Source organism: Leptodactylus fuscus, chromosome 3 (assembly GCF_031893055.1).
Source record: "Leptodactylus fuscus isolate aLepFus1 chromosome 3, aLepFus1.hap2, whole genome shotgun sequence".
In the NCBI taxonomy this organism is placed as follows: Eukaryota; Metazoa; Chordata; class Amphibia; order Anura; family Leptodactylidae; genus Leptodactylus; species Leptodactylus fuscus.
Genome location: NC_134267.1, coordinates 102,617,054 through 102,642,400, shown reverse-complemented (window position 1 = coordinate 102,642,400; position 25,347 = coordinate 102,617,054). Strand labels below are relative to the sequence as shown.

The window sequence follows — 25,347 nt, the reverse complement described above, 5'->3', positions numbered from 1 at the left end:
GCTAGGAGTCCATCTCCCCTCTGACTTATATGATAAAAGAACAGATTGTTTATTATTAAATGGTTTAATAAAACAATGAATCAAACGTAAACAAATGGACATCTTGCAGTCAGTTTAGTGTACAAAGTAATTCATGCCACTCATAGTTGATGAGACAGGACTTTAGCATACACCAGATAAGATAAAATAAGATAATCCTTTAATAGCCCCACCATGGTGAAATTCAGTGTGTTACAGCAGCATAGATAATACAGTAATAATACAAAATACAAATGCTCCACAGTAGAGGCATTACAGTAATAATGGGTACAGATAAAAGGTAACTAATAAAGAAGATAGTAGGAGGGCTACCACAACTTCAGGATCATTTAGTTCTCTGTGTGGAGTGATCTCTGCTTAGCCTGATGTTGATTATACAGCCTGACTCCGGTTGGGAGGAAGGATCTCCGATAGCGCTCCTTCTCACACTTGGGGTGAAGCAGACGGTCACTGCCCAGTGCTGTCACGGTCTCATACATGGGTGGGAGTTGTTCTCCATGGAGCTCACCACGGACAGTATCCTTCTGTCACCCACCACCTGCACTGTGTTCAGGCATATAGGCAAAAATTGCTAGAAGGTAATTGAGGCTGTTTACATGCTAAATCCGGATGTTTCTATCATCATGTGACCTTCCTCAGCAGATATCTGCACCAACCTTAATGAAACATGGGGGCCTGATGGCATTAATTCTCCTACAATCCAACATAGCCACTAGAGCTGTCCTCACAGTCTTTGTATACAGATGGCGGTCACATGGCATACTACTATTATCCTGGCTTTAACCGCTGGAGTGGTGATGCCAGTAGTACAGCGTGTGACCACTGTGGTCGGATGTTGGCAGAAGGACAGCAGAAGCATCGCTGGAGAAATAAAGGCTTATTCATACGATTTTGTTCTATCAGTGAAACACGGTCTGTGCGGGCTGTATTTCCCAGACTGACTGTGGCCGTGTGAATGGAATTCATGGCATCATGGTGAGTTATGATGTAATGACTCCTGAACGGTCAGATCACTACTGCGCTGACAGCTCCAGCTCAGTCCATTCGGACATTCAGGAGCTCTGTACACAGACCATGTTTCATGCATGCATCATGGGTGTGTGACAGAGGTTTGTTTTAGACCATGTGCGGGTGTATTTATTTAAAACCTGCATAACCCCTTTTAATGTGCACGCGCCTCGCAGCTTATTTACCACTTGCCTAATTGTTTGTTAGATTTTTAATGATTTATATTATTTTCTTTATGATGACTTGATGTCTTTAGATTTTAGACACATTGCATCAGCACAGGGATCCTCTCGCATGTCACAAAGAGTCCTAATGTTTTATGGGACCTTATATACTGGCAGCCAGATATATAGATTGTAAGCCCTCGCGGGCAGGGCCCTCTACCCCACCGTGCCAGTCCATCACTGTTAGTATTATATCTACCTGTATATTTTGTGTACCATATGTAAACCCCCAAATGTAAAGCACCATGGAATTAATGGAGCTATATAAATAAACAATAATAATAATAATAATAATATGTTACATATAGCATTCTGCAGACACACAATTATCCCATATATATATGTATATATATATATATATATATATATATATATATATATATATATACATATATATCCCACCTTCTTAATATAGTGAGGGATATGACTAGCAGTTTTTGTTAACCCACTGTTTAGTATAATTTGCCTGTGTTCCCTTTAGCTAGAATGTGAATAGGGTCCTAGCCGCAGCAGTGTGAGCACTAAGGGTTAAGCGCAGCAGACAGTAGTGTGCACTACACCTCATACATGGACACGTCGCCGCCCCAGAGGGAGTGACTAAGATCCCTGACAAGGGATTTCCCTACAAACAAGGTAATGGAGGAGGATCCTTGCCAGGGGCTTCAGGCTGCAGGGGATACATATGTAGCAGTGGGAGGGGTGTCTCCCTAGGTGATGACTTAGGGGGTATACATTAGGACTGAGAGGATAGCACACACTGGCTCGCATAGGTCCTGGGTTTTACCTCATGCATGAATAAAGTGTGGCCATTGTAAGCTGAAGTGCAGGATCCAGCTTTTCTGTGGACGAGGAGCCGCACGGGACATTAATGAACCAACACGCCAGGCAGAGCACCCCTCCAGCAGCATCGCCCCCTGCCTCTCCTGCTAGCCATGAGCTGTCTGGATGTAATGTACCAAGTGTATGGTCCTCCTCAGCCTTACTTCACCGCCGCCTATAGTCCCTATCATCAGGTAGGTGATACTGAGGGGAGGGGAGTCTGTCAGTCCCGGCATTACTCACCGGACTACAATGGCACCTGTAACACTGGGCACAGCACTAACTCAGTGCCACTATATGGATTTGTTTAGACTGCTTGACTGTGGTTATAGGACGTGTGAAAGTCCTCAAGTGTGAAGTGTCCGGCACATGGCGAGCTCTAGATAATGAGGTGCTAAGCAAATATTTACTGACACTCTTACAGCAAATAAGTTCTGGACAGTGGCACAAAGCTAGATGTATACATATATGTCTTCTACTATATACATACTGTATCTACACATGAACAACTTCTAACACAATGCAATGTATTCAGACTGAGATATAGATATATATATATATATATATATATATATATATATATATATATATATATATATATATATACACACACACACATAGCCCATAGTTCATTGCTAGTGAACAGGTGTAGCAGTAGTTTGGACACAGCTCTTTGTTTGGTAATTGTGCAGACTTGGGTTACACTGTGTTTCCCATATCCTGCACCTGTTCTAGTCCATTTCATAAGCATCTCAGACAGAACTACTGTAGAAGAGTTCCCCTATTGTTACCGCCGCGCTGAGAGCTCTGCTATACCGCACTGTATTCGCGCACTGGCCATTGAATTTGTTTGGGAATTGTGGTAAGTTGCAGGCTTCAGGCTTTGGCGCATCTTTTGCACGTTGAGGTTGTTGTATAGTTATGGATTTGTTTTGCAACTGCAGTGAACTTTTTGTATGAAATCAGAACAGAAATAATATAGAAGGCGTTAAATCATGTAATTTTATTATTATGCATACACTAGTAAACAATAATACGTTCTGAGTACTATATGCAATCTGCACGATTTCTGATAATATGTCACCGTTTTATGTTGTGTTCATAATATATAATATAAACTATATCCTATTAGTTGTTCAACGCACCAGTTAACTTTAGAGTTCCCACTGGCTCATAGTTCTTTTTTACATTCTTTTAGAAGCTAGCGTTTTACTCAAAAATGCAGGAAGCACCTGAAAGTGCCAGCAGCAGTGCCAGTAGTAGCACCAGCAGCAGTGCCAGCTCATTCTCCACCCATGCCCCAGCCAGTATTAAGGAAGAGGACTGCAGCCCGGAGAAGGAGAGACCCCCTGAAGCGGAGTACATCAATTCCCGATGTGTCCTATTCACTTATTTCCAGGGAGACATCAGCTCGGTGGTGGATGAGCACTTCAGCAGAGCCCTCAGTCAGCCCAGCAGCTACTCTCCCAGCAGTGCCAGTGCCAAGGCGTCTCGACCTGCTAGCTCATGGAGAGGTAAGGGCAACAACACATAAATTCATTAATAATAATAGGTGGCAAAACTGTGGTTATTTTATGGTCATAGGGCAAAGCTTTTGTTTTAATAATGTCCGTCTATTATTATTCTTCCGTTGGACACCGGAACCCTGGAATATTAGTTTGTACTGAAAATGGTAAATTGAATCCAAAAGATGTACATAGGTAGAGCGCAGTCTATTAAAAAGGCAGATAAATAACCTAGGGTAGGACTAAGTCAGTGTCACTTTACTCATAGAAAGCGCTTTACAAAATATTTTTTTTAATAACTAGTGATGTGATATTTTATTTCATCAGAGACAACAAAATGTGTAAGAACTTCAAAATATTCCTGATTTCTTTTATACTTTTTGCTTACATTATAACTATAATGTAATAAGATTTATTCTCAAATTTAACTTAACCGGTTACTAAGTACAATAAACACACACTATAACATAAATGTATTTACTTATTACTGTGTGAGCACAATTTAAAATATAACTGCATATATAAATATATAACTAAGTATACCTTCTCTGGCTTGGTTTGTTTGCAGTTCTTGTAAAATAAAGCAGCTTTTTCCAAACATATCAAAATCCATAACACATATTACGTTACTGATATTAGAAGTGAGATTCCGAGTTGTGGTTATTGGGTGAGTTCACATGTGTCATGTTGTTCAAGTTTTTGAAGCTTATGTCAGAATTATATCAAAAAGTAGGAAGAAATATATAGAAAATATTTCACTTTTTACAGCAAAAATTGCATCAAAATGACATATGTAAAAGAATAAAAGAACTCTCAGTCTTTCCTCATTTCTTCCATTTACCTTCCTCTAAAGATAAAGAGGATTGTACTTTTTGCTATAATGTTTGGAAATGCCATGTTATATAAGTAAAACTGTTAATATCATGAATTTTAGGCAAATTGTTTTAATAAGTTGACAGATGATAAGATTTATTGCAAATGATTAATACAAGAGTCTATGGCTATAATGATAGCAATGGATACCTATACGTCTCTAGTTTCAGACTGGTAGTAAAGTGATGTAACTTTATTTTTGTGGTTAGTTCTGTATCTATCAAAGTAGTTTGTCAACTCAGTGACTTTGAATGGGCAAGGACTGCACAGGAACAAGGAATGAAAGAATTAACCACTTATAGTATTTTTCTATGCCAACAATCTGTTTGTGTAGCCCTTGACATTAAAATGTTGCAGACATAATAATAAAGTGTCATTTTACCCTTTTTACCATCTATAACAATAATGCAGTTGGTTTAGTTGTAGTCCAACACATTTTGACATTGAGAAAAATCAAGCTTAAAGTATTAGTATACTAGTATTAATGTGTATGTCACTTTTTAAGGTGTAGAGAAAGTCATATAAAACTTTACAATGTACCTTTAGTGCGCTGAATTTGGACACCAGTAACATGCAGAGGCTTCCTCTATAAAAACTCTTATTTCTATGTGTGCCCTACACTATCTGCTCTATTCTGTTTGTATTTCTACTGAAATTTACTGACAACCCCTCTCCCCCCTTCCTTTCCGAAGCGTTCACAGACTAAGAATCTGGGCTGGGACACACTGGGAAGAAAGGGGCGATCGGGGCTGTTAGTAAAGCTACTTAGTGAGTTGTTGAAGGGACACTTTACAGGCCATTTTCTAATTAAAATTATAATGAATATTCATATAAAAAAGTAAGTTGTGTATTCCTTTTTATCTCTATCCCTACAAATTATAAAAAAAAAAATTAAATAACACTTAGGCTATATTCACACAAAAGATAAAAATAGCCATGTGACAGACATTTTTTAGAACACATTGATTTCAGGGTTTTTTTTTGCCAGTCTTGTTCTAAAAAACAGGAACATGTCCTATCTCTGTCCATTTTCACGGATTCCTCAATAGACTTAAAGCGGCTGCAAAAATGGACAGTTTGATTTATTTCTCACAGCCATGTTTTACAATGTTCATATGAACGTAACAAACGTGACAAACTTGTCTCTGCTACGACTGATTTATTCACAATTAACTAGTAATAGCTGATACACCAGATTGTAAAAAAGAGTATGTAGTATTTATTAGCTCCTGTCAATAGGGATACATGAACGTCTTTTGGATGTAAAAACACATCCTAAAATATCACTTTAGTCAGATCCTTCCATATCTTTGATTTTCTTGACTCTTTCTCTGTGAATATACTTTCCCTCAGTTGAGCTGCAGCTGTCAGAAACAACTCTGCTATATCTGTGGATCACATTTCTCTTTTCCTTGTCTTTTATTAAACTTACAAGGATTGCGTTGGACATCTGTAAAAGGTCACATTTTTCCATGGTCTACATGTATTTTGTCGATGAAAAGGTTTTCTAAAGAGAATTCTATGCACCAAGTTCACATGCATGCAGCGATGTTATGAAGCTGGTTCGCATCACGTACAGATTGTTCCTTTTATGGTGACAATGATAGGCTTTATAAATGTTCATTTTATAGGCTATATGATAGAACCTTGAATAATAACGTGACCCTCAGTATCATGTGCTTTATCATAAGTCCACTAGAAGCCAGGGTATTATATGGAGGAGCTTTATTAACATTACAGCATTTACAAGGACTGGATTGCTGCTAATGAATAGACAGTTTCCCTCATCTTGTGACTTAGCAGAAAGCTATATACAAAATCTGGAGGTGAGATACTCATAGAAACCACTCTAATATACATCTTTAGTTTGTCTTCAGTGCCTATGAAACATGCAAAGAAAAGAGAAGTTCATATCCCTGGAATGTGACACCACCATAAGACTGTATAAGCAGGGAAAAGGCTCAACATGGCAAATTGGTTGCTAAAATCCATCCCATAGACCTAAAATCAATGCACATGGTGCAGGAGCAACGCCATCTACATGTATGGAGCAGAAAACTGGTACAGTAAATCTGCCATACGTGTAAATAATTTTACATTGTTTCTATGTTTCTTAGATAGAATTGCTTATGTACCATGTAAACGGAACATAGTTGTATCTTCAGGCCCAAGTAAAACCAAAGATAAATGAAATGACAGCTATATTCCATTACAATCCGAGATGTACTCCATCTGTGATCGTCTTTAGGGACACATTTAAAGGTTAACTAAAATTTGATTTTTTTTTTTCATACAATATTCCAGGTGTCTATTTTTAAAAAATGCATGTTTTTTCACTTATTTCCCTCCTCCATATCCCTGATCAGATCAGTACACAGAAGTCCGGTCAGCCTCTAGCTGCAAGTAGTAGTAGTCTATAGAGAGGGGAGGGGGAAGAGGAGGATGGACTGTTCAAGGGAGACAGAAGGCAGAGAAAGATGTTGGAAATGTTTTATCTCACCACAGAGCTGAATTATCAGTTGAATTACTGTTCAGCACCCTTGTGAGATATGTCACTAACTGTATCGCTTTATGCATGGAAGTGATGAGGGAATTTAGAAAAAGGATGTATGCATTTTTCTTTAATAGAATATACTATACAACAAAGTTTGTTATCTTCACCTGTACCGTTGATTTATGAAAAAGAAATAAGCTTAGTTACTGTTTACACGGCCTTTTACTGGTTTGATGTTTATCAAGGTTTTTTAATATACAGCAGAGGAAAATGACCTACACTGGATTTTCTACACTAGTCTCAATCTCTTGTGCAATGGACTAGAGATGCAACTCATCTATAAAGAGGCACATGCCGCCTAATGAAATAGGCACATACTCTGCTCTGTGCACCAGAAACTCAAGCTACCAGCAGACATAGATTTGAGTCAGGGGGTGTTCACACTACCGTTGATGTCCGCTCAGTAGTGTCCGTGGCTATTGTCCGTACAAGACTAGGACTAGCTGGTCCGTTTGCAATTTCCATTCATTTCAATGGGATTTTATCTTGTGTCCTTTAGTGTCCGTTTACAACCGTATGCATTTTTTCAAGGGGACAACAAAATCCTACATACAGGACTTTTCTGTCCATTTGGAAAAACGAACAGTAAGTGTCCTTTTTTTTTTTTTTTTTTTTTTTTTAACATTGAGGTCTATGGGCAACGGACATATAACAGACAGTAACTGATAGCCATCAGTTACTGTCCATTTGTGTCCGTTATGATAGGTGTCCGCTTTTTGTTGTTTGTTTGTTTTTTTAAAACGGACACCTTCTGAGCGGACTCCAACAGTAGTGTGAACCTCACCTTAGTATTTACACCAGCCTCTGACATAAATTATAATAAATCTGCTGGGCCATCGGAAGCCATGTTCTCTATCACTAAGCCCTACCCCACTCATCCACTATTTCGAAAAGTGGCATGTGGATCACAAAAAGATAAAACATTACTCTCTCTTTCGGCAAAAAATCAGCTGTGCATCAAAAATTATGTCTTTTCTCTACCAGAAAACTGACTCAAAGTTTAATAAATTTCTTCAATAATGTGCAGATAAAAATCAGAAGCTAACACCCTTTCAGACTTTACACTTCTCACAGTGTAAGTTTTGCCTGTATTGCATCTAGAATAGGGACAGCTTGCAAACAAGGCTGACATATTTTATATATTGTAAGGGTGAGTTCACGCGGAGGAAAGTGGAGCGCAGTCTGGCACGTATACACGTGTGAGCAGATTGCGCTCGCAAAAACATCCCATTCATTTCAATGGGAGTTAGGATCGTATACGCCGCGTTATTTTGCGGCCGTGATTTTGCGGCCGCAAAATAACGTGGCGTATACGCTCCTAACTCCCATTGAAATGAATGGGAGCATTTTGAGCGCGTCATCTGCCGGCATGTGTATACGTGCCAGATTGCGCTCCACTTTCCTCCATGTGAACTCCCCCTAACAATCTATTAGGCAAGAGAGAGGTTTGTGCTGCAGGAACATTGTGAGTGTACTGAAGACTGAACACATGTAGCAAACTCTTAGCTTTGTTAACTGTAAGGCCTGGTTCACATCTGCATTGTAGGACTTTTCTCTCTGCATGTTTCGTGCGGAAACCACAGGGAACCCATTATAGTCTTTGGGGCCTGCAGGTTTCACCGGTAATGCGTATAGATTTCCGTTCAAGGGGTCCCCAAGTGGACTCCCTGAAAGGAAACCCGAAAGCAGATGTGAACCAGGCCTTATCTCTACAAAAGTTTTCAGCATCTGGATTTAAACAGGGTTCTTGTATTCACTGACTGCAAGCAGATTTTGAAGATGAAGATTGATATTTTTAATAAAGAAAGAAATATCCTTTAAGTGCTGTAAAAGGGGGTGCCCATAATAAAGGTTTATCACCTTTCATCAGGATAACAATTGGGTTCCAACCCCCTGTTTCTCCTCACTACATAATTTCAGTGAGGAGACATTTCAGTGGTTTGGTGGCTGAGCATGTACCCTGTTTTTTATTCAGAGTCTATGGGGCTATCCAGCTTCACCAGCCTCATTAAAGCATATGCAGTGTGATATACCGCTAGAAAGCCAACAGTACGCTGAATTCAGCGCATTATCAGCTTTCCCGTTCTGTGCCTCCGATGAAGAGCTATTGGTGCCGGTACCATAACTCTTCACCGTCAGAAGGGCGTTTCTGACAGTCAGTCTTTTCCTCACAGCAGTATCTATAGCGCTGTAATGTGAGAGCGGTGAGCAACGCCTCCCCCAGTACTCGTCTATGGACGAGCACTATCAAGAGGGGAGGGAGGTGTTCCTCCCCGCTCTCACAGTACAGCGCTATAGGCGCTGCTGTGAGGAAAGGCGTTCCTGACGGACTGACTGTGAAGAGCTACAGTACCGGCACCGATAGCTCTTCACCTGGGGCACAGATCTTGAAAGCAGACAGTGCGCTGAATTCAGCGCACTGTCAGCTTTCTAGCGGTGTATAAACCGCATGTGCCTCAAGTGGTGCAAGGTCCTCTTTAAGAGTGGGGGCATATGTAGTGGACATGTTGTGCCTGGAAACTACACTGACACACATTTTACTAATTTCTATTTAATATAGAAATATATTACTACTTACTTATATTACTACCTAATTGCTTAGTGAAGCAGTGAGCCATTGCTACAATGTGATATGAGACTCTGGTGTATGATGTCACCAGTCTGCCTCTGCTCACTACATGGAGGAGGCTTTGCTGATGTCTAATATTAGACATTAGCACAGCCTTTGGAGAAGGTTTTAGGCTACAACGTAGGTAGTAATCTGAAGTTGTTCAATGTCCGTGATCTGAATTAGAGTTGCAGAGGCTGTGTCCAAATGCTAGTGTGATTTCCATGGAATTAAAACATTATGATTTTATGTAGGTATTGATTGATCCCTTTGGCATTCTGTGGGAAGTGACTGGAAGGTTACTGTTGCTGAAGCTTTATAGTTGTTGCAAATAAATGATTGTTTGTTATGTTCCCTTTAACATGGGACCTCCATGAGGTAGACAAATGTAAGTGAAGAAAATGAGGTGTAATATATGGCACCAATATTATTTTAGTGATTATCATTTGTTCTCATTTCTAAAAACTTATACTTATTAATTAAAGAATTTTAATGATCACCCCTAAAAGTAATTGTATCATGGTATTAATCTATTTGGATTATCAATGATATATGTACTATATCACAAACACAAGTCATACCACACATAGTATTGATATATATGATGTGTCTATGATGCACACATACACATTAGACTCACACATGTACACAATACACTTGTATCTATACACACACATACACCCCTAATGGTAATTGCTATATATGTTTGGTTGTTGCTCTGTGTGGTACCATTTGTTAGTGCCCCCAAATGATTTACTGTAATAGAGTATACAAATAACCATACTTAATGCTACAAATGATGTTTTTGTGTTATTTCACAGACCCATCTTTCCCAATGAGTCAACGAAGCTTTCCTCCATCCTTTTGGAACAGCAGCTACCAGCCGTCTGTAGCTCCACCAACCCTGGGCAGCAGCCTAGCCAGTCCTTTAAGTGGTCCTCATACTGAAATCCCTTTTGGAGCAGACCCTTATTCCCCTGCTTCACTTCATAGTCATCTACACCAGGGACCACCTGAGCCCTGGCACCATGCACACCATCATCACCATCACCACCACCCATATTCTATTGGGGGAGCTATAAACAGTCAGGGTTCCAGTTATCCACGAGCTGGCATGCATGAGGTATACAGTACACACTTTGATCCCCGCTACAGTTCGCTACTTGTCCCTGCATCAGTCAGGCCTCATAGGATCACACCTGCAGGAACAGCACCTAGTGCCACACAGTGTGATCTAAGTAAGGGAGAGTCAACTGCATCTGCATGGACAAGCCCTGGGCCATATCCAGGACCAGCAGGAGACATGGGACAAAGTCTTAGCCTCAATGTTGATGCAGGTAAGAGGGGTTGGGATTTATTCAATACCTCTTACAGATGACACTTCTGGAGGTGTCATTCTATACAATAATTCTGCATTTTGATCAGTGTTAGTCATTATTATTATCATTGATGTAGATAAAATGGCGCTTGAGTTAGGCTGGCTTTGTATGGAGGGATTCAGTTTGGGAGATATGGATCAGATGTTGGCAGTATTTCCTGGACTGAACCTGAGCAGCGACCTGATTCCCAGCATCAGTCACTTATGACGCTAGAAATCCCTGCTTCCCTGTGACACTACTGTCTCATGCTGTAGTTATGTTTTCAGTTAGGGGCAGGGGAGCTGCAGGTAAGTAATGACTCCTAGCATCATAAATGACTATAATTGTAGATGCTCGGGTCCCAGTTTAGGGTTCGGTCCAGGAAATACTGCTGGCATCCAGTCCATATGTCCCAGACAGAAATTGTCCTTGTGAAGCCAGCCTTAGGGTGCATGCACACTACGTATCGCCGGGCGTGTATGAGAGCCGTACACGCCGGCGTTACAGCAGGGCTGCCGAACACTTCCCATTCACTTCAATGGGAGCGCTCGTAACAGCGGCGTTTACGAGCGCTCCCATTGAAGTGAATGGGAAGTGTTCGGCAGCCCTGCTGTAATGCCGGCGTGTACGGCTCTCATACACGCCCGGCATTACGTAGTGTGCATGCACCCTTACTTTGATTATTTTTTCTTGAAAATGCTAAAAAGCACATTTTTTAAAACACAGCTTTTCGACAGCATCAAAAAAAGGCTGCTTTTCCTCAATGTGGGGCTTCAGCCTTAGGGTGAGGACATTCTTTGTGGAAAAGCTGCATTTTTTGTTGCAGAAACTTTGCTTTTTTTTTCGAGCCAGAGGTGAATCATTCACACGGAGTAACGTGCCGCGTGATGTTGCACGTATATGGCGTGTGAGACTTTGCGTGCCGTAAAAGCTCCTATTGATTTCAATGGGAGCCTGGATCGTATATGCGGCATTATTTTGCGGCCGTGATTTTGCGGCCGCAAAATCACGTCCGCAAAATAACGCTGCGTATACGATCCAGGCTCCCATTGAAATCAATGGGAGCTTTTACGGCACGCAAAGTCTCACACGCCATATACGTGCAACATCACGCGGCACGTTACTCCGTGTGAATGGACCCTTATGGTACTTTCAGGGTCCATTCACATGGAGGAAAATGGTGCTTTATTTGACGCTGAATTTTCCACACTGAAAAAAAGCCTCCCATTGATTCCAATGGTTTCCGCTAGCTTTTTTTTTCACTAGTGGAATGGGAGGATTTTTTTAAGCGTGGAAAATTCAGTGCCAAATAAAGCGCCATTTTAGAAGAGTTTTTTGACAATGACGTTTATATAACAATGAATACATGCACAGAGGTTTTTTTATGATGTTTTAGAGGTGTTATTGGGATCTTTGGAATTTTTATCATGCATCATACTCTAGGTATGGTGTTTTTTCTGTAGAGTCTTCTCAATAGTTTTGTTTTTTTAAAAAAAAAAAAAAAAAAAAAAAACAGAAAACCACTCTTTTAAAAAGACTCAAACACATGTATAAAAAATACCCTAAGGCTAAAGCCCCACATTGAGGAAACGCAGCCTTTTTTGGTTGCAGATTTTGCTGCAAAGGGTCAGTGCACACAGAATTTTTGGGGGCTGATTTTGACGCTGAATCCGCTTCAAAAAAAGCCTCCCAATAGAGTTCTATTGGGAGGCTTTTTATGGAGGCTGATTTTGAGGTGAATTCAACGTCAAAATCAGCGCCAAAAAACTCCATGTGTGCACTGACCCAAAGGCAGGAATGGATTGAGCAGAAGGTGAAAGTATAAGCACTTACTATATATTTTCCGTTCCTTTTACAGCCATTCTTGACTTTGGCTCAAAAAACCGCAGCAAAATCTGCAAAAGCTGTGTTTCCGAAACGTGGAAACTCAGCCTAAAAGATGCTTCAAATTGAATGAAGCTTGCCATGCATAGGGAAGATATATATCATACTTAGTAATATTTTGTGATGGGCAACTCCATTAATTCCACCATTTTATTGTTCAGTAGGACATTCAGTAGATCATTTGCCCTCAATTTTACAGTGTCTAAGACCTCTGATAAAATATAAATGACTAGCTCTGAAATGATTCTCTCAAAATTTCCATAGATATCTGTTATTTGTCACAGTTATGCATCCGTATTTATGCCATGTTTCCAGTTTGGTTAAATTTTGCCATGTAGGGTCAGCTGATGGCAAGCATAGCATCTTGGCATCTTACTCTTCCATGTATTCTCCATTGGAGCTCAAAATATAATTTACTACCCCAATTCAAGCATACAAGCCATTTACAGAATAAGTCTAGAGAAGGAGCCTATAATACTTCTAGGAAATATAAAATAATTGTTCCACAAAGCATCAGAGAACAAAAGTTACTTATTAACACCCATCTAATCTATCTTGTTGTGGTTAGCAGACTTCTCACTTAAAGTTCTTTGGAATTGTTTTTCAGTATTTGCACTGCTGTTGGTTAACTATTCATGCCATCCATGCAAAACATTCCTGCCCCCGCACGCTTGTTTCATTGTCTTTGTTTGGAGTTCTCTTTCCCGGATTGTAAAGATATTGTTACAGGTTCTTTGAGTCAGGATTTAGATAATTGATCAGTTCAAACCTTGTATATTGTGATGTGCTTTCACCCAAAAGCAATCCCTGTAAAGACTGATATTGGCAGCCTTGTTTATAGAAAACAAGGATGGTGTCATTCCTTCTTAACCACGGTAGAATAATATACTCTCAGGTTCTCAAGAGGATTACTTGCTGAACTGTTATGGCATGAATCCTGTACATTAGTTACTCCGCAGGGTTGTCAAGATGATTTTTTTCTTTAAATTCAATCATTCATTCCTATGGGTGCGTGCTATTTGAAACGGCCGTTTCGAATAGTACTCGCTCATCTCTATTCAATACAACAAAAATACAAATACATCAGAAAACCCTACTGGATCTTAAAGATTTTAAGTAATCTCTCTCTCTATTTCTCACAATACTGATACAAAAACATTTATAGCATTCACTGTATTAGCTGTATAATAATTATACTTATGGTCACAATATCCTACACAAACCACCAAGGTTCAAAATATATAACCAACATTATATAGGCTCTATAAAAAGTTACTTTTATAAATGGTCCAGGGATTTACTGGGGCTCAATAATCATATTATGAACTTTGCATCATCAGATGAGTTTTTAGCTGTTGAGATATATCTCTATTCAAAGTGTTTAGTCACAGTGGCAGAGACTGAGAGTTAAATGAAGTCTGTAAGAAAATTTTATCTTGAAGTTATGAGGTAGGCACAGGGAGAAAATCTGGGTCAATGAGAAAGGCAAAACTTAAAAAAAGTGGGTATGATGTCAGGAGAAGGAGGAAAACGCTTGGGGGGGGTTGATAATTGAGAAATAAGACAGCATAATAATAGCGGCAGAGGTAATATGGAGCTACAGTAAATACAGCAGAAGAGCCACAGAGATGAAAGCTCAGGTATATATATTATACTGTTTAACATAGGAACACAATACAGTACAACATTTTTGTCCTTTGAAAAGTACAGGCTCCAATTGCTCGTCTAAATTCTCTTATATTCATCCAACATTCACACTGAAATTTTAAGGGCTGTTATAGACACTTTATTTTAAACAGTGAAAGGGGTTCTATTGGTTTATATCTGGTTTGGTGTACATATATATTACATTTAGATATCTGTTTATATTGATTTACGTATGTCAACAAATATTGCCACCAAATACCTTGAGTCCAGAACATAAATTTAATATAGACGATATTGTGCTATATATATGCTATTCTATTTCTCTTCTAATTACGGCATATAGATCTATAGAATCCCTTATTATTTCCTCACTGCACCTATTTCCTCAGGCAGTGGCCACCCATACTATTATTATACCCTCTCCTTAAATATCTTGTACCTTTATTTCTTTCCACCCTTTGCAACCACCTCTCTCTTCCTCACTCTCCTTCTCTGCCTCCTCCATTCCCAGGTTTACAGCCTCAGGATAAAAGCAAGGATCTGTACTGGTTTTAAAACCTGTTGCCCCTGTAGATCCTCTCCACCTTGTAGAATTGGTGGCATTCTGAGCTGACATGGAGTTGCTTTGGTTTGGTGGTAACAGCTTGTGATCTTGGTTTACAGCTCGACGTTACACCTTCTGTGGAGGACCTCTCCTGAGCTGATCTTCTCAAAGACTCTCAGCCAATTCACTTAATCCAAGGCCCAGAACACATGTGTTCCAGCACTAAGACTGCAAGCAGAGGATGAGAAAAGGACTCCATACCACCGGCCATGCAGTAGACAATCTTAATTCCTACTTGCTCAAAGACTCATATTTTTATTTAAAATGTGATCGACAAAAGAATTGGTGCCACCAAAAATATATATAGAGATATAATTATATATTAATATAATTAACTTTCATTCGTATGAGGAAAAAGGACTTATTTTTGTTGTGAATATTTTTTATGTCTATGTGAAAATGTACTTTCCAAACCAAGCTGCCTGAAGAACAAACGTCCAATGTGATTGTAGTATCCTTTTTGTGGTTATACAGACTAAGCACACACATTACACATGCAGACTATGGACATAAATGAAAGGACTAGAGGTCGACGGACTAAAAGCCCATATGTGGACATTCAATCCAGTCTGTTATGAGTGGGAAGAATCTATCCAGGGCCACCTGCCCAAAGCTTATACAAATGCAGCTGTTAGATGGACAACTGTTCGAACTTCAGAAATATGACAAGCAAGGTGGCACTTCTCAGGGTTTAGCCCAACAATCGCATTTGATTTTTTTTTTTTACAAGAGAATTTTATGATGAAAGAATTGCTTTTCAAAACTGACAGCATGTACATGGATGGAACAACTGCAGCAGTGAAAGGTGATACTCTGCAGAGACACATTTCAGTGTGGCCAAAGTGTGTATATGTTGCTGTCATCTTGTCACTTTAATTTGTTTGGGGTACTGTGAGAGATGTATTTAATTGTAGGGTTTCTGCATTAAAATATCTTCACATCCTTAGATGTGTTGCTTTTTGACTAGGCCGCATGGGATTATTATTATTATTGTTATTCAGGGCTTATAAAAGCTTTATTTCATCTACCTGGTATAACACACAACCTACTTTTACCATTGCAATAGTTTTTATAGACATGGTGGCAGCTTATGAAGTTCAGTTAGGTACAGAACATGCAATAAGAGACCATTCTTTCCATACTTATTTTAACACTGCTGGCACTATACACAGTCGTCAGGATGGATAAATGTTGTTATTACACTCAAGTATCTGCCTGGGTGAGATTTCTGTGTCTAGAAATATTTCAAGGGAGCAACAGCTTGGTGATTTATTGCCTTGATATCTAATCCCATGCCCACTTTGTCCAGGTTCATCTGGCAATACCACAAGATAGTGTCTAATAATATACGAAGGATTAGTTTAATTAACATTCTGTTTCATTTATATGTGACACTATGTGGACACTTCTCAGTATGTCTACTCTTATCACCTGGTAAGTTCTACAGGTCTATGTCATACTATGCTCGATGACACGTCACATTCTTAACTTCGCAAACAAGGTTGGGTTCAATCATATGTGAAGAAAGAGGTATAATATATTTGTCTCAACCGTGGGATATGTGTGTCAAAATATGTCTTGCAACATATGAAATGAGATAGAAGAAAGGGAAAAAAAATGGGATGGCACGCCATATGTTCAACTGCTTGCAGAATAACATTTTAATTGCACATTGGTTCTGGACTCCTAGCTGCTCCTTACACTCCTTAGGTAATGGTTCCTCCAATGGGTTGGATTGCAACAATTTACCTCACTGCATCTTTGAGCCTATGCCTGATGAAGGGTTCATCCTGAAACGTTGCTATAACAAAAAATGTATGTATACAATTGGATATATTCCTACTGTGATATTTTCCGTGCTGTGAACCAATGTGCAATTTCTGCATGCATAAAAAAGTTACTCCCTAGCCCTTGATAGTCTTGAAACTTCTTAGTGTTCGCAGTAGCTCTTGTATCCATTCTATTAGATTTTCTTGAATTTTATGGCAGGAATAACACATTCAGGAGCAATATTTTTGCAAAAACAAAACTATATTAAATATCATAGGAACTTAATGAATCCTATTATAAGCCAATCAGCTATTTCAGGCTTTATCAGGATGACATGCTGCAATTTACAAATACAAAAGCATTTTTGAAATCGCAGCATTTCCACTACAGATATTTTTCTGCAGTGTGTGGATGAGATTAGCCAGAATCCCTTCCACTTTGCAGGTACTCTAAGGAAGCATTCACACGGAGTGAAGTGGCGCTGATTCTGCCATGATAACTCTCGGCAGAATCAGCGCTGATAAAAAAAAGACTCCCATTGACTTCAATGGGTTCCGTTTTCTGCGCAAAACACATTGGAATCAATGGTTTAAAAAGACTCCCATTGATTTCAATGTGTTCTTCACGGAACCCATTGAAGTCAATGGGAGTCTTTTTTTTATCAGCGCTAATTCTGCCCCGAGTTATCGATTTAGAATCAGCTCCACTTTGCTCCATGTGAATGCCCCCTAAGGGTCCATTCACACAGAGGAAAAGGGTGAGGAATTTGGTGTGAAATTTCAGCACTGAACCCATTGAAGTCAATGGGAGGCTTTTTTTTTCAGCGCTGAAATTCCAAACCAAATTCCTCACCATTTTCCTCGTGTGAATGGACCCTAAAACGCTAAGTTGTCTTGGCTCGAATAATAAGAGAAACTGTAAAGCTAATGTGAACAGAACCTTACAGGGATTTTAGAATGAATTACAGAACAGTATTAATGGAGGACTGACCTCTGGGTTCCCCACTGATAACAAGAGTCTCAAGTCCCCTCATCTACATTGAGTGGAAACAGATGCTACTGCGCAATTATGACCTTTTATTATTATTGTTATAAATGTATTTCATTAATTAGATAGTGTAAATCCATGTTATGATGCTTTTCACACATAAGGCAAATGTATAGCACAGACGGTTGCTCAGTTCAAATGTGTTCAAACATGGCTGTAAGTCCTATTCAAATGTATAGGAGAGAAGAGTTGCAGAAATAACATAATAACAGATCATTATCCTGCATGAATTATACAGGAATGAGGTGTTAATGGATATTAGCTGTACTCTGAAATACAAAGCAATACCATACATGTGTTTTCTAATCTAATAACTACAGTTATGCTCAAGGTTATATTTAATAGATGGAGACATTTTGCATCCGTTCTGTTCTATTTTTGATGGCCGAGTATTAGACCTGGCTCACATCTGCGTTCGGTATTCTATTTGGGGAGTCTGCTTTGGGACACCCCGAACGGAATACTGAACATACTGATAAGCGGTGAGCAATGAAAGCACATTAGACTATAATGGGGTCTGTGTTTATTCCGCGTGGTGTCCGGTGTACTTCAAGAACTACTTTCCATATGATTCATGCGGACACTGTGCGGAAAACACACAGACCCCATTATAGTTTATGGGGTCCGTGTGCTTTCAATGCATTCGGTATTCTGTTCCGAGGGTGCGGACTCCTCGAATGGAATACTGAACGCAGATGTGAGCCAGGCCTTACCTGTTCAGCATCAGTTTTTAAGTGTCTGGAAAAAAAAACAGATACATTTCATTTGGCTTTCCCATTGATCCATTTGTAATGGACTTAACACAGATGTCATTCCGTTTTACACCAGTTAAAGGAAGATCCATTGATTTTTATTAGGAGTATATGTCTGTGAAAACAAAGATAGAACATGTTAGTTTTTTTTTTACTGCCATGAAAAACATTTTAAAAAAATGATATGAATAGTTGCATCAATGTTCTCTCAAAAAGACCATGTAATGGCTGTTACAAAAACATCTGTCACTCAGCCATTTCTTCAATATCGTGTGAATAAGGCCTAATATTATGTAAAATTTAGATTATTGCAAACATAGACTAGATAGATGTAAAATGTACCTGACTTATCACGGTGACTGATGCTGGATGGTATATCTGCTGCAGATTTGGAATGTCTAGTCTAAGTTTATACCGCCTAAGTTGACTTGCCAAAAGGAAGAATATTTGAATTGTGGCACATTGAAGCATCTTAGTCCCTTCCTGATATCCGCCATAATACTATGGTGAATGTTGGGCCTTTAAAGATGGTAGCAGAGTAACAGCGGAGACCCGGAGCTAATGCCATGATCAGAATTCACTCTGATCCGGGCATTGTTGGCCAGGATCTCCCTCCCCAAGTTAAAAAAAATCGTATCTTTATTGTTGATGGCCAGGTGAGATCACAGGAGTCGACCTGTTTCTTTGACAGAGGGAGCTTTCTGAAGGTTCTCAGCCCTGTTATATGAATATTACTATTGAGGCTGGTCTATGAACAGCCTCAATAGTAACATAGCAAATCTTCCATAGACTGCAATACAGCTGTATCCTAGTTTATGGGACATGCAATAAAACTAGTGCAGGTTCAATCCTCATAGAAAGGCTAATAGAATAGATACTGTATATAGGTAAATAAATAAATTTAAAAAAAAAAGTTTTTAAAAAAATAAACTTTCAAGTCACCCTCTTTCCCTAGAGTACATATTAAACAAAAATATTACTGTGAAACATATACACATTAGGCATCCCTGTGTCTGAAAACACCAAGTTTACAAACTTAGAAAAATATTTTTCCTGTACGGTAAACACCATAGTGAAAAAAAGAAAAAAAATCAAAAGTGCCAGATCTCCTTTTTTTCACTGTTTTGTCTTTGATAAAAATTTTAATAATAATGGCATAACTAAAAAGTACAACTGGCCCACTAAAAAAAAGACACCTCATGCATCCTTGCACACAGTAAAATATAAAAAATTTACAGGTGCGGCAACTTTAAGTAAAAAGTGTTATTTGCAAAGTTTGTTATTTCGTTAAAGGGGTTGTCCAGGCAAAAATGGACAACCCTTTTAAAGTTTAAATAAGCTGGGGGCAGTGAAAAAAAAAGTATATTCACGTGTCCCCATTGCTCTGATATTCTCCTTCACCTCCCGGTTCATCTACTCCCGCGGTGTCTTCCTGAGGTCTATGGTAATGTGACTGCTGAGGCCAATCAGTGACTTCAGCACAACACCGGAAGAGACCTGGGTGAGCAGACGAATCAGGAGGCACAGGACGACAATGGAGCAACCCGGACAGGTGAGTATGCTTTTTTTTTTTTTTTTTTTTTTTTCACTGCCCCCAGCAGATTTACACTTTAAAAGTTTCACCTGGAAAACCCCTTTAAGAAGTTTAAACGTAAATAAAACTATATAAATTGTACTATAACATGGAATACAGATGACATGTCATGTTGGGTGCACAATGAACACTGTAAAACGAAGCCCGTAAGAAAGTTGCACTTTTTCTTCAATTCCATCCCATTCTGAATTTTTTTCCAGCTGCCCAATACTTTGTACGGAAGAAATGGCACCAATATGATGAACAATTTGTGCTGCAAACATATGGCTCTGTGAACAGAAAAGTAAAAAAGTTATAGGGTTTTCAAGTCAAAAATGAAAATCAAAAAATACCTGCAAAAAGAAGGGGTTGAAGTTTTTAGCATCTGTTAACACGTTCTGCTTCATTGCTTCCAGCACGGTTGGAATTTTCTCTACAACACTCCTGAGCAACAATTGTTGTAAATTTTGATACCTGATGGGCCATTTAATCTCTATAATGTCAGAAGGGCACTGGCAGGCAGGGTGTGTCTCAGTGAGCTCAGACTTACACCCCTTGTTGAATCCTGCCAGACACTGCCTACTGGACAGTACAGAGCCTAAATAGCATAACAGGCACTAAAAGAACAGCATTGATTAGTTGGGAATGGTAGGGGCTACAGAAAAATTTCCAACTGTTCTGGAATCAGCAGAGTGGCACCCCTTAAATAATGTAGAGAGCTGGACTTGTTGGAGGTGGTAAAAGGTCTTATTTAAGCTCCCCATCCTTTTGTCAGGTCTCACCCCATTCCCTGGTATAGATGCAAAGTAGGATAAATGGGGAGGGAAAAAAGTTATGGCCCACTTGCAAAAAGCATAAAGAAAGTCTTTGACGCACGTCATTCCTGAGAATACAGATGCACGGATGAATAGGTTTCCTCAGCTTGAAACTTGAATCCAACAATAGAAAAGATTTAAAAAATCCAGCAATCCGCTTCTTCATAAAACTTCACTTTTAATAAATTTTGACATGTTATGTAAAAAACAAGGTTGCTAAAAAAAACAAGCATTGCCTCAACTATATGAACAACATCTTAGCTCTAGCTGACGCGTTTCAGAACACGAAGAATGAATAACATGAAGAAGCGGACTGCTGGATTTTTTATCTTTTCCATTCCCTGGTATGCCAAGCCCCATTTTCAGGTAAGGCAAAAAAGTAAAATAGGGTACAAGGCATAAAAAGTCACAAAAATTTTAGCAAAACATGGTTTTGTGTAAAAAAAAAAAAATAATAATTGACTTTTTTCCACTCTGCATTGCCTTTTCCATTTTTCCAAAAGTGGGACATGGCAAGTGCATACAAAGGGCAAGGCCATCACCCTGCCATATTTAACAGAATTTACACCAGAAATACTGCTACAGAGCAGCCTCCATAGCTACCGGGTCTCCACTGTACAATGGAGATCTGGTGCTAGTGCCCACAATCAGACTCTGATCATGGGCATTGTGTGGCTCAACCCACCCCCCAAAGTCTAAAACTGTCCCCTCAGCCAGTTCCCACCGGTCCCTTACCTTCTTCGTTTTTCCAAATAGCTTCTGCATGGCGAGATCACTGGAGCCGTCCTGTTGCCTGGGCATCCAAAAGCCTTCTGAAGGCTTCCAGGTCTGCAATAGTAATATTACTATGGAGGTTGGTCCATGACCAGCCTCAATAGTAACATAGCAAATTTTCCATAGACTGTAATACAGTAAAACTAGTGCAGATTCAAACCTCTAGGTTAAAAATAGTTTAAAAAAAAATTAAAAAATTAATGTTTTTTTAACTATAAAAAAACAACAAAAACCTAGAAGTTCAAATCACACTCTTCCCCTAAATTTGTAATAAAAGTAAATAAACAAAAACAAACATAAACAAATTATATATCTCTGTGTCCAAAACTGCCCAATCTACGGTGAACACCATAGCAGAAAAACATCAAGAGTCGAACCGAGGTTTTTTCACCATTTTGCCTCACACAACAATTTGAATAAAAAGTGATCAAAACATCAGACATTCCACAAAATGGTATAAATAAAAAGTACACCTGGCCCTGCATGGAAATATAAAAAAAGTTATGGTGATTTCAAAAAAATTGTTTTGCCAAAGTTTTGTGTTTTTTAAGGGGTTAAACCATAAAAAACTATAAATTTTGTATCTTTAGAATCGTACTGACTAGAACAGCCGATCCGAACAGCACGCTCCATAGAAATGAATGGATGCACCTGGTACTTCCGCTTTGACGGCGGTCGGCCGCTTAACCCCCGCGTGCCGGCTACGTCCATTCATTTCTATGCGAGCGTGCTGTTCGGATTGGCTGATCCGAACAGTACTCGCTCATCTCTAGTACTGACCCATAGAATATAGTTGACAATATGTCACCTGACAAAATGTCATTTTGGCTGCACAGTGAAGACTGTAAAAACAAAGCCCACAAGCGATTCTCACAAACAGTTTTTTCCAATTCTCCCCCATTTTTTTCATCTTTCCTGTACGTCACACAGAATATTAAATGGTATCAATACGAAATATAATTTGAATAGAAAAATAAAAAGTTATAGGATTTGGAAGGCAGGGAGTCAACAATGAAAATCAAAAAATTCCACTGGTGGGAAGGGGATAATCTTCCCCAATGTGTCTAAACACATAACATATACATAGCCATTTTATGGCACAAATGAATCCAGACTTCTAGTGGAATACATTGCATTCACTCCAAAATGGGTAAGAAGAAACTGCTAAATGGTTCCCCCAGTTGGGCACATGTAAAGTTTAATGTATTGGACAGCAAAAGATGATCCCATTTGTGCGAGTTCATGAGATCTATCATCAAGAGTACATAAGATCTTTCAACAACACGTTGATAATATTGGCATCTCAACAAGATCTTATTACACAGTTAGGAGCACTGGATGAGCCCCAAGCATTTAGTGTGAAATAATTTCATAAAAGGGTTTAAACGTTTGTCTCCCAGCTCTTCAAAATGTCAACAACACCTACATTTGTAGGGGTTGTCTGAGATTAAATATAAGGCTTTGCTTTTACTAGAAACAGTGCCACTCTTGCATATTGGCCATATCTAGAATTGCAGCTCAGTCCCATTCTAGTAAAACTAATGTGTTGTAAATTTCTCATTAACTCTCATGAGTATAATATGTCATCTTAAAAGAAACATATATAAACCTATCATTTTCTTATCACTAACCCTTTAATTTTGGATAGATTGTCAATATTGCCACTTAGGCAACAGATTCCAGCACAGTCAGTATGTGTACATTTGTTCTCTTAAAGGTAAGCAGATGAAAAGGTGACCTCTAGCTACTAGATAAATGGTTGGTCATTTTTAGCATATTCCTTGAATGAACAGGTGCAGGGTTAGGTTTTGAGGCTAAGGCCCCAGGGGACGATATGCAGCGCTAGAGCGCTGCGGGAACAACCATGGTGGGAACACATCGCAGCACTTTATACAAAAAGTTCACAGAGTTTTCCTCCACGGACTTTCTGTTGCAATTAATATCTACGGGAAAGCCGCCGTTTTCCGTAGATATAATTGACATGCTGCCATTTTCAAAACCGCACCAGTTTTGGAAATCGCAGTGTGTCCGAGCTGCGGTTTGAAACACAAAGTGGGCATGGGATTCACATGAATCCCATCCACTTTGCAGATACTGTGAAATGCTGCGATTTTTCCTGCGGCGTTTCTGCCACAGGCAAATTGCAGCGTTTCCGGCCCGTAGGGCCCCGGCCTAACACTATACTCTCTAGAGCGTTCAAGTCCTTCCACAAAAGTAAAAGTAAACTAGTCTCAAATGTGCAACTAAAAGGAATAAACATATATGCAAATAAGGGCATGTATATTCTTCTACATACAGGGAAACTGGGTCTATTGCTATTTCCTTGATTCATATTGGTCAAAATGATCTGTAACAGTGGCTGTGCACTAAACACTGTCTCACCAGCAGTGATGGATAGAAAACTGACTTTCTATATGTTCTGAGGTATAACTAGAAGCTTCTGAGCCCAAATGCAAAATCTGTACCAGAGCCTCCATGTACCATCTGCTATGTATAAAACTGGTGCCTTCATATGCTGTATCAGTGGCGGATCCAGGCTTTGCGGGGCCCTGGGCAATTGACTGTGGCGGGGCCCTACTTACAAAAACCCGACATGCAGGTTTTTTCTGTCCGCTTGAAAAGTAGGACATCTTTAGGACAGGCATGGAGTGTAAAACAATGCACCCGATGTCCATTTAAAGGGGCTCTATCAGCAAAATTATGCTAATAGAGCCCCACATATGCGTGAATAACCTTTAAAAAGGCTATTCAGGCACCGTAAATGTTATATTAACCCCCGGTCCCGTTTTTAAATAAAAGCATAAAAACATATATGCAAATCTTACCGAACATGCACCGGGGGCGGTGATGCACGATGCCGCGTCATCTTTGGGCACGCCTGCCTCTTCTGTCTTCTTGGAGTGACGCCCTCTGGTCCCGTCTCTTCTGCCGGCTTCCTATTGGTCTTCTTCCGGCTTGAGGTCTTCAAATCTCGCGCCTGCGTAGTAGCGCTTCCCTCCGGATCGCTACTGCGCAGGCTCACTCGCCATTTTACTTAATGGCAGTTCGCAAGCGTGCAGTACGCTCGTGTAGTTCTACGGGGACTGGCAAGTGAGCCTGCGCAGTAGTGCCCCGGAGGGAAGCGCTACTACGCAGGCACGGGATTTGAAGACAAGAAGACGGAAGAAGACACGGAACCAGAGGGCATAACTACAAGAAGACAGAAGAGGCAGGCGTGCCCATGGTGCACGTTCAGGTACGATTAGCATATATGTTTTAATGCTTTTATTTAAAAATGGAACCGGGGTTTAATATAACATTTACGGTTTTTTAAAGGCTATTCACGCATATGTGGGGCTCTATTAGCATAATTTTGCTGATAGAGCCCCTTTAAATGAATGCAGAATGTCACGGACGCAGCTAGTGTCCGCTGTTAATATCCGTGCAAGATTTTGAACGACAGTAGCAGTGGACACTGACAGTAGTGTGAACGCCCCCTAAGATACTCCATGTG

At 39.6% G+C, this 25,347-nt stretch overlaps 1 protein-coding gene across 2 annotated transcripts; it reads left to right on the top strand.

Annotated features, from left to right (window-relative positions):
* The first annotated feature begins 1,974 nt into the window (after nt 1-1,974).
* Nucleotides 1,975-16,069, top strand: VGLL2 (vestigial like family member 2). 2 transcript variants are annotated; one of them, XM_075266640.1, is made up of 4 exons: nt 1,975-2,284; nt 3,289-3,604; nt 10,452-10,967; nt 15,183-16,069. In XM_075266640.1, exons 1-4 carry the CDS (start codon nt 2,204-2,206, stop codon nt 15,221-15,223), a joined length of 954 nt encoding a protein of 317 aa, XP_075122741.1. In that variant the 5' UTR covers nt 1,975-2,203; the 3' UTR covers nt 15,224-16,069. The 2 variants fall into 2 exon arrangements, with proteins under 2 accessions (XP_075122741.1, XP_075122739.1); XM_075266638.1 differs by having other exon boundaries at nt 15,031-16,069.
* The last annotated feature ends 9,278 nt before the right edge of the window (nt 16,070-25,347 follow it).

Excerpts from the sequence above, each read along its gene's own strand:
- VGLL2 (XM_075266638.1), top strand. The coding sequence starts at position 2,204 with ATGAGCTGTCTGGATGTAATGTACCAAGTGTATGGTCCTCCTCAGCCT. Across the intron at positions 3,605-10,451 it reads ACCTGCTAGCTCATGGAGAG|ACCCATCTTTCCCAATGAGT; the intron begins GTAAGGGCAACA and ends GTTATTTCACAG. Across the intron at positions 10,968-15,030 it reads TAGCCTCAATGTTGATGCAG|GTTTACAGCCTCAGGATAAA; the intron begins GTAAGAGGGGTT and ends CTCCATTCCCAG.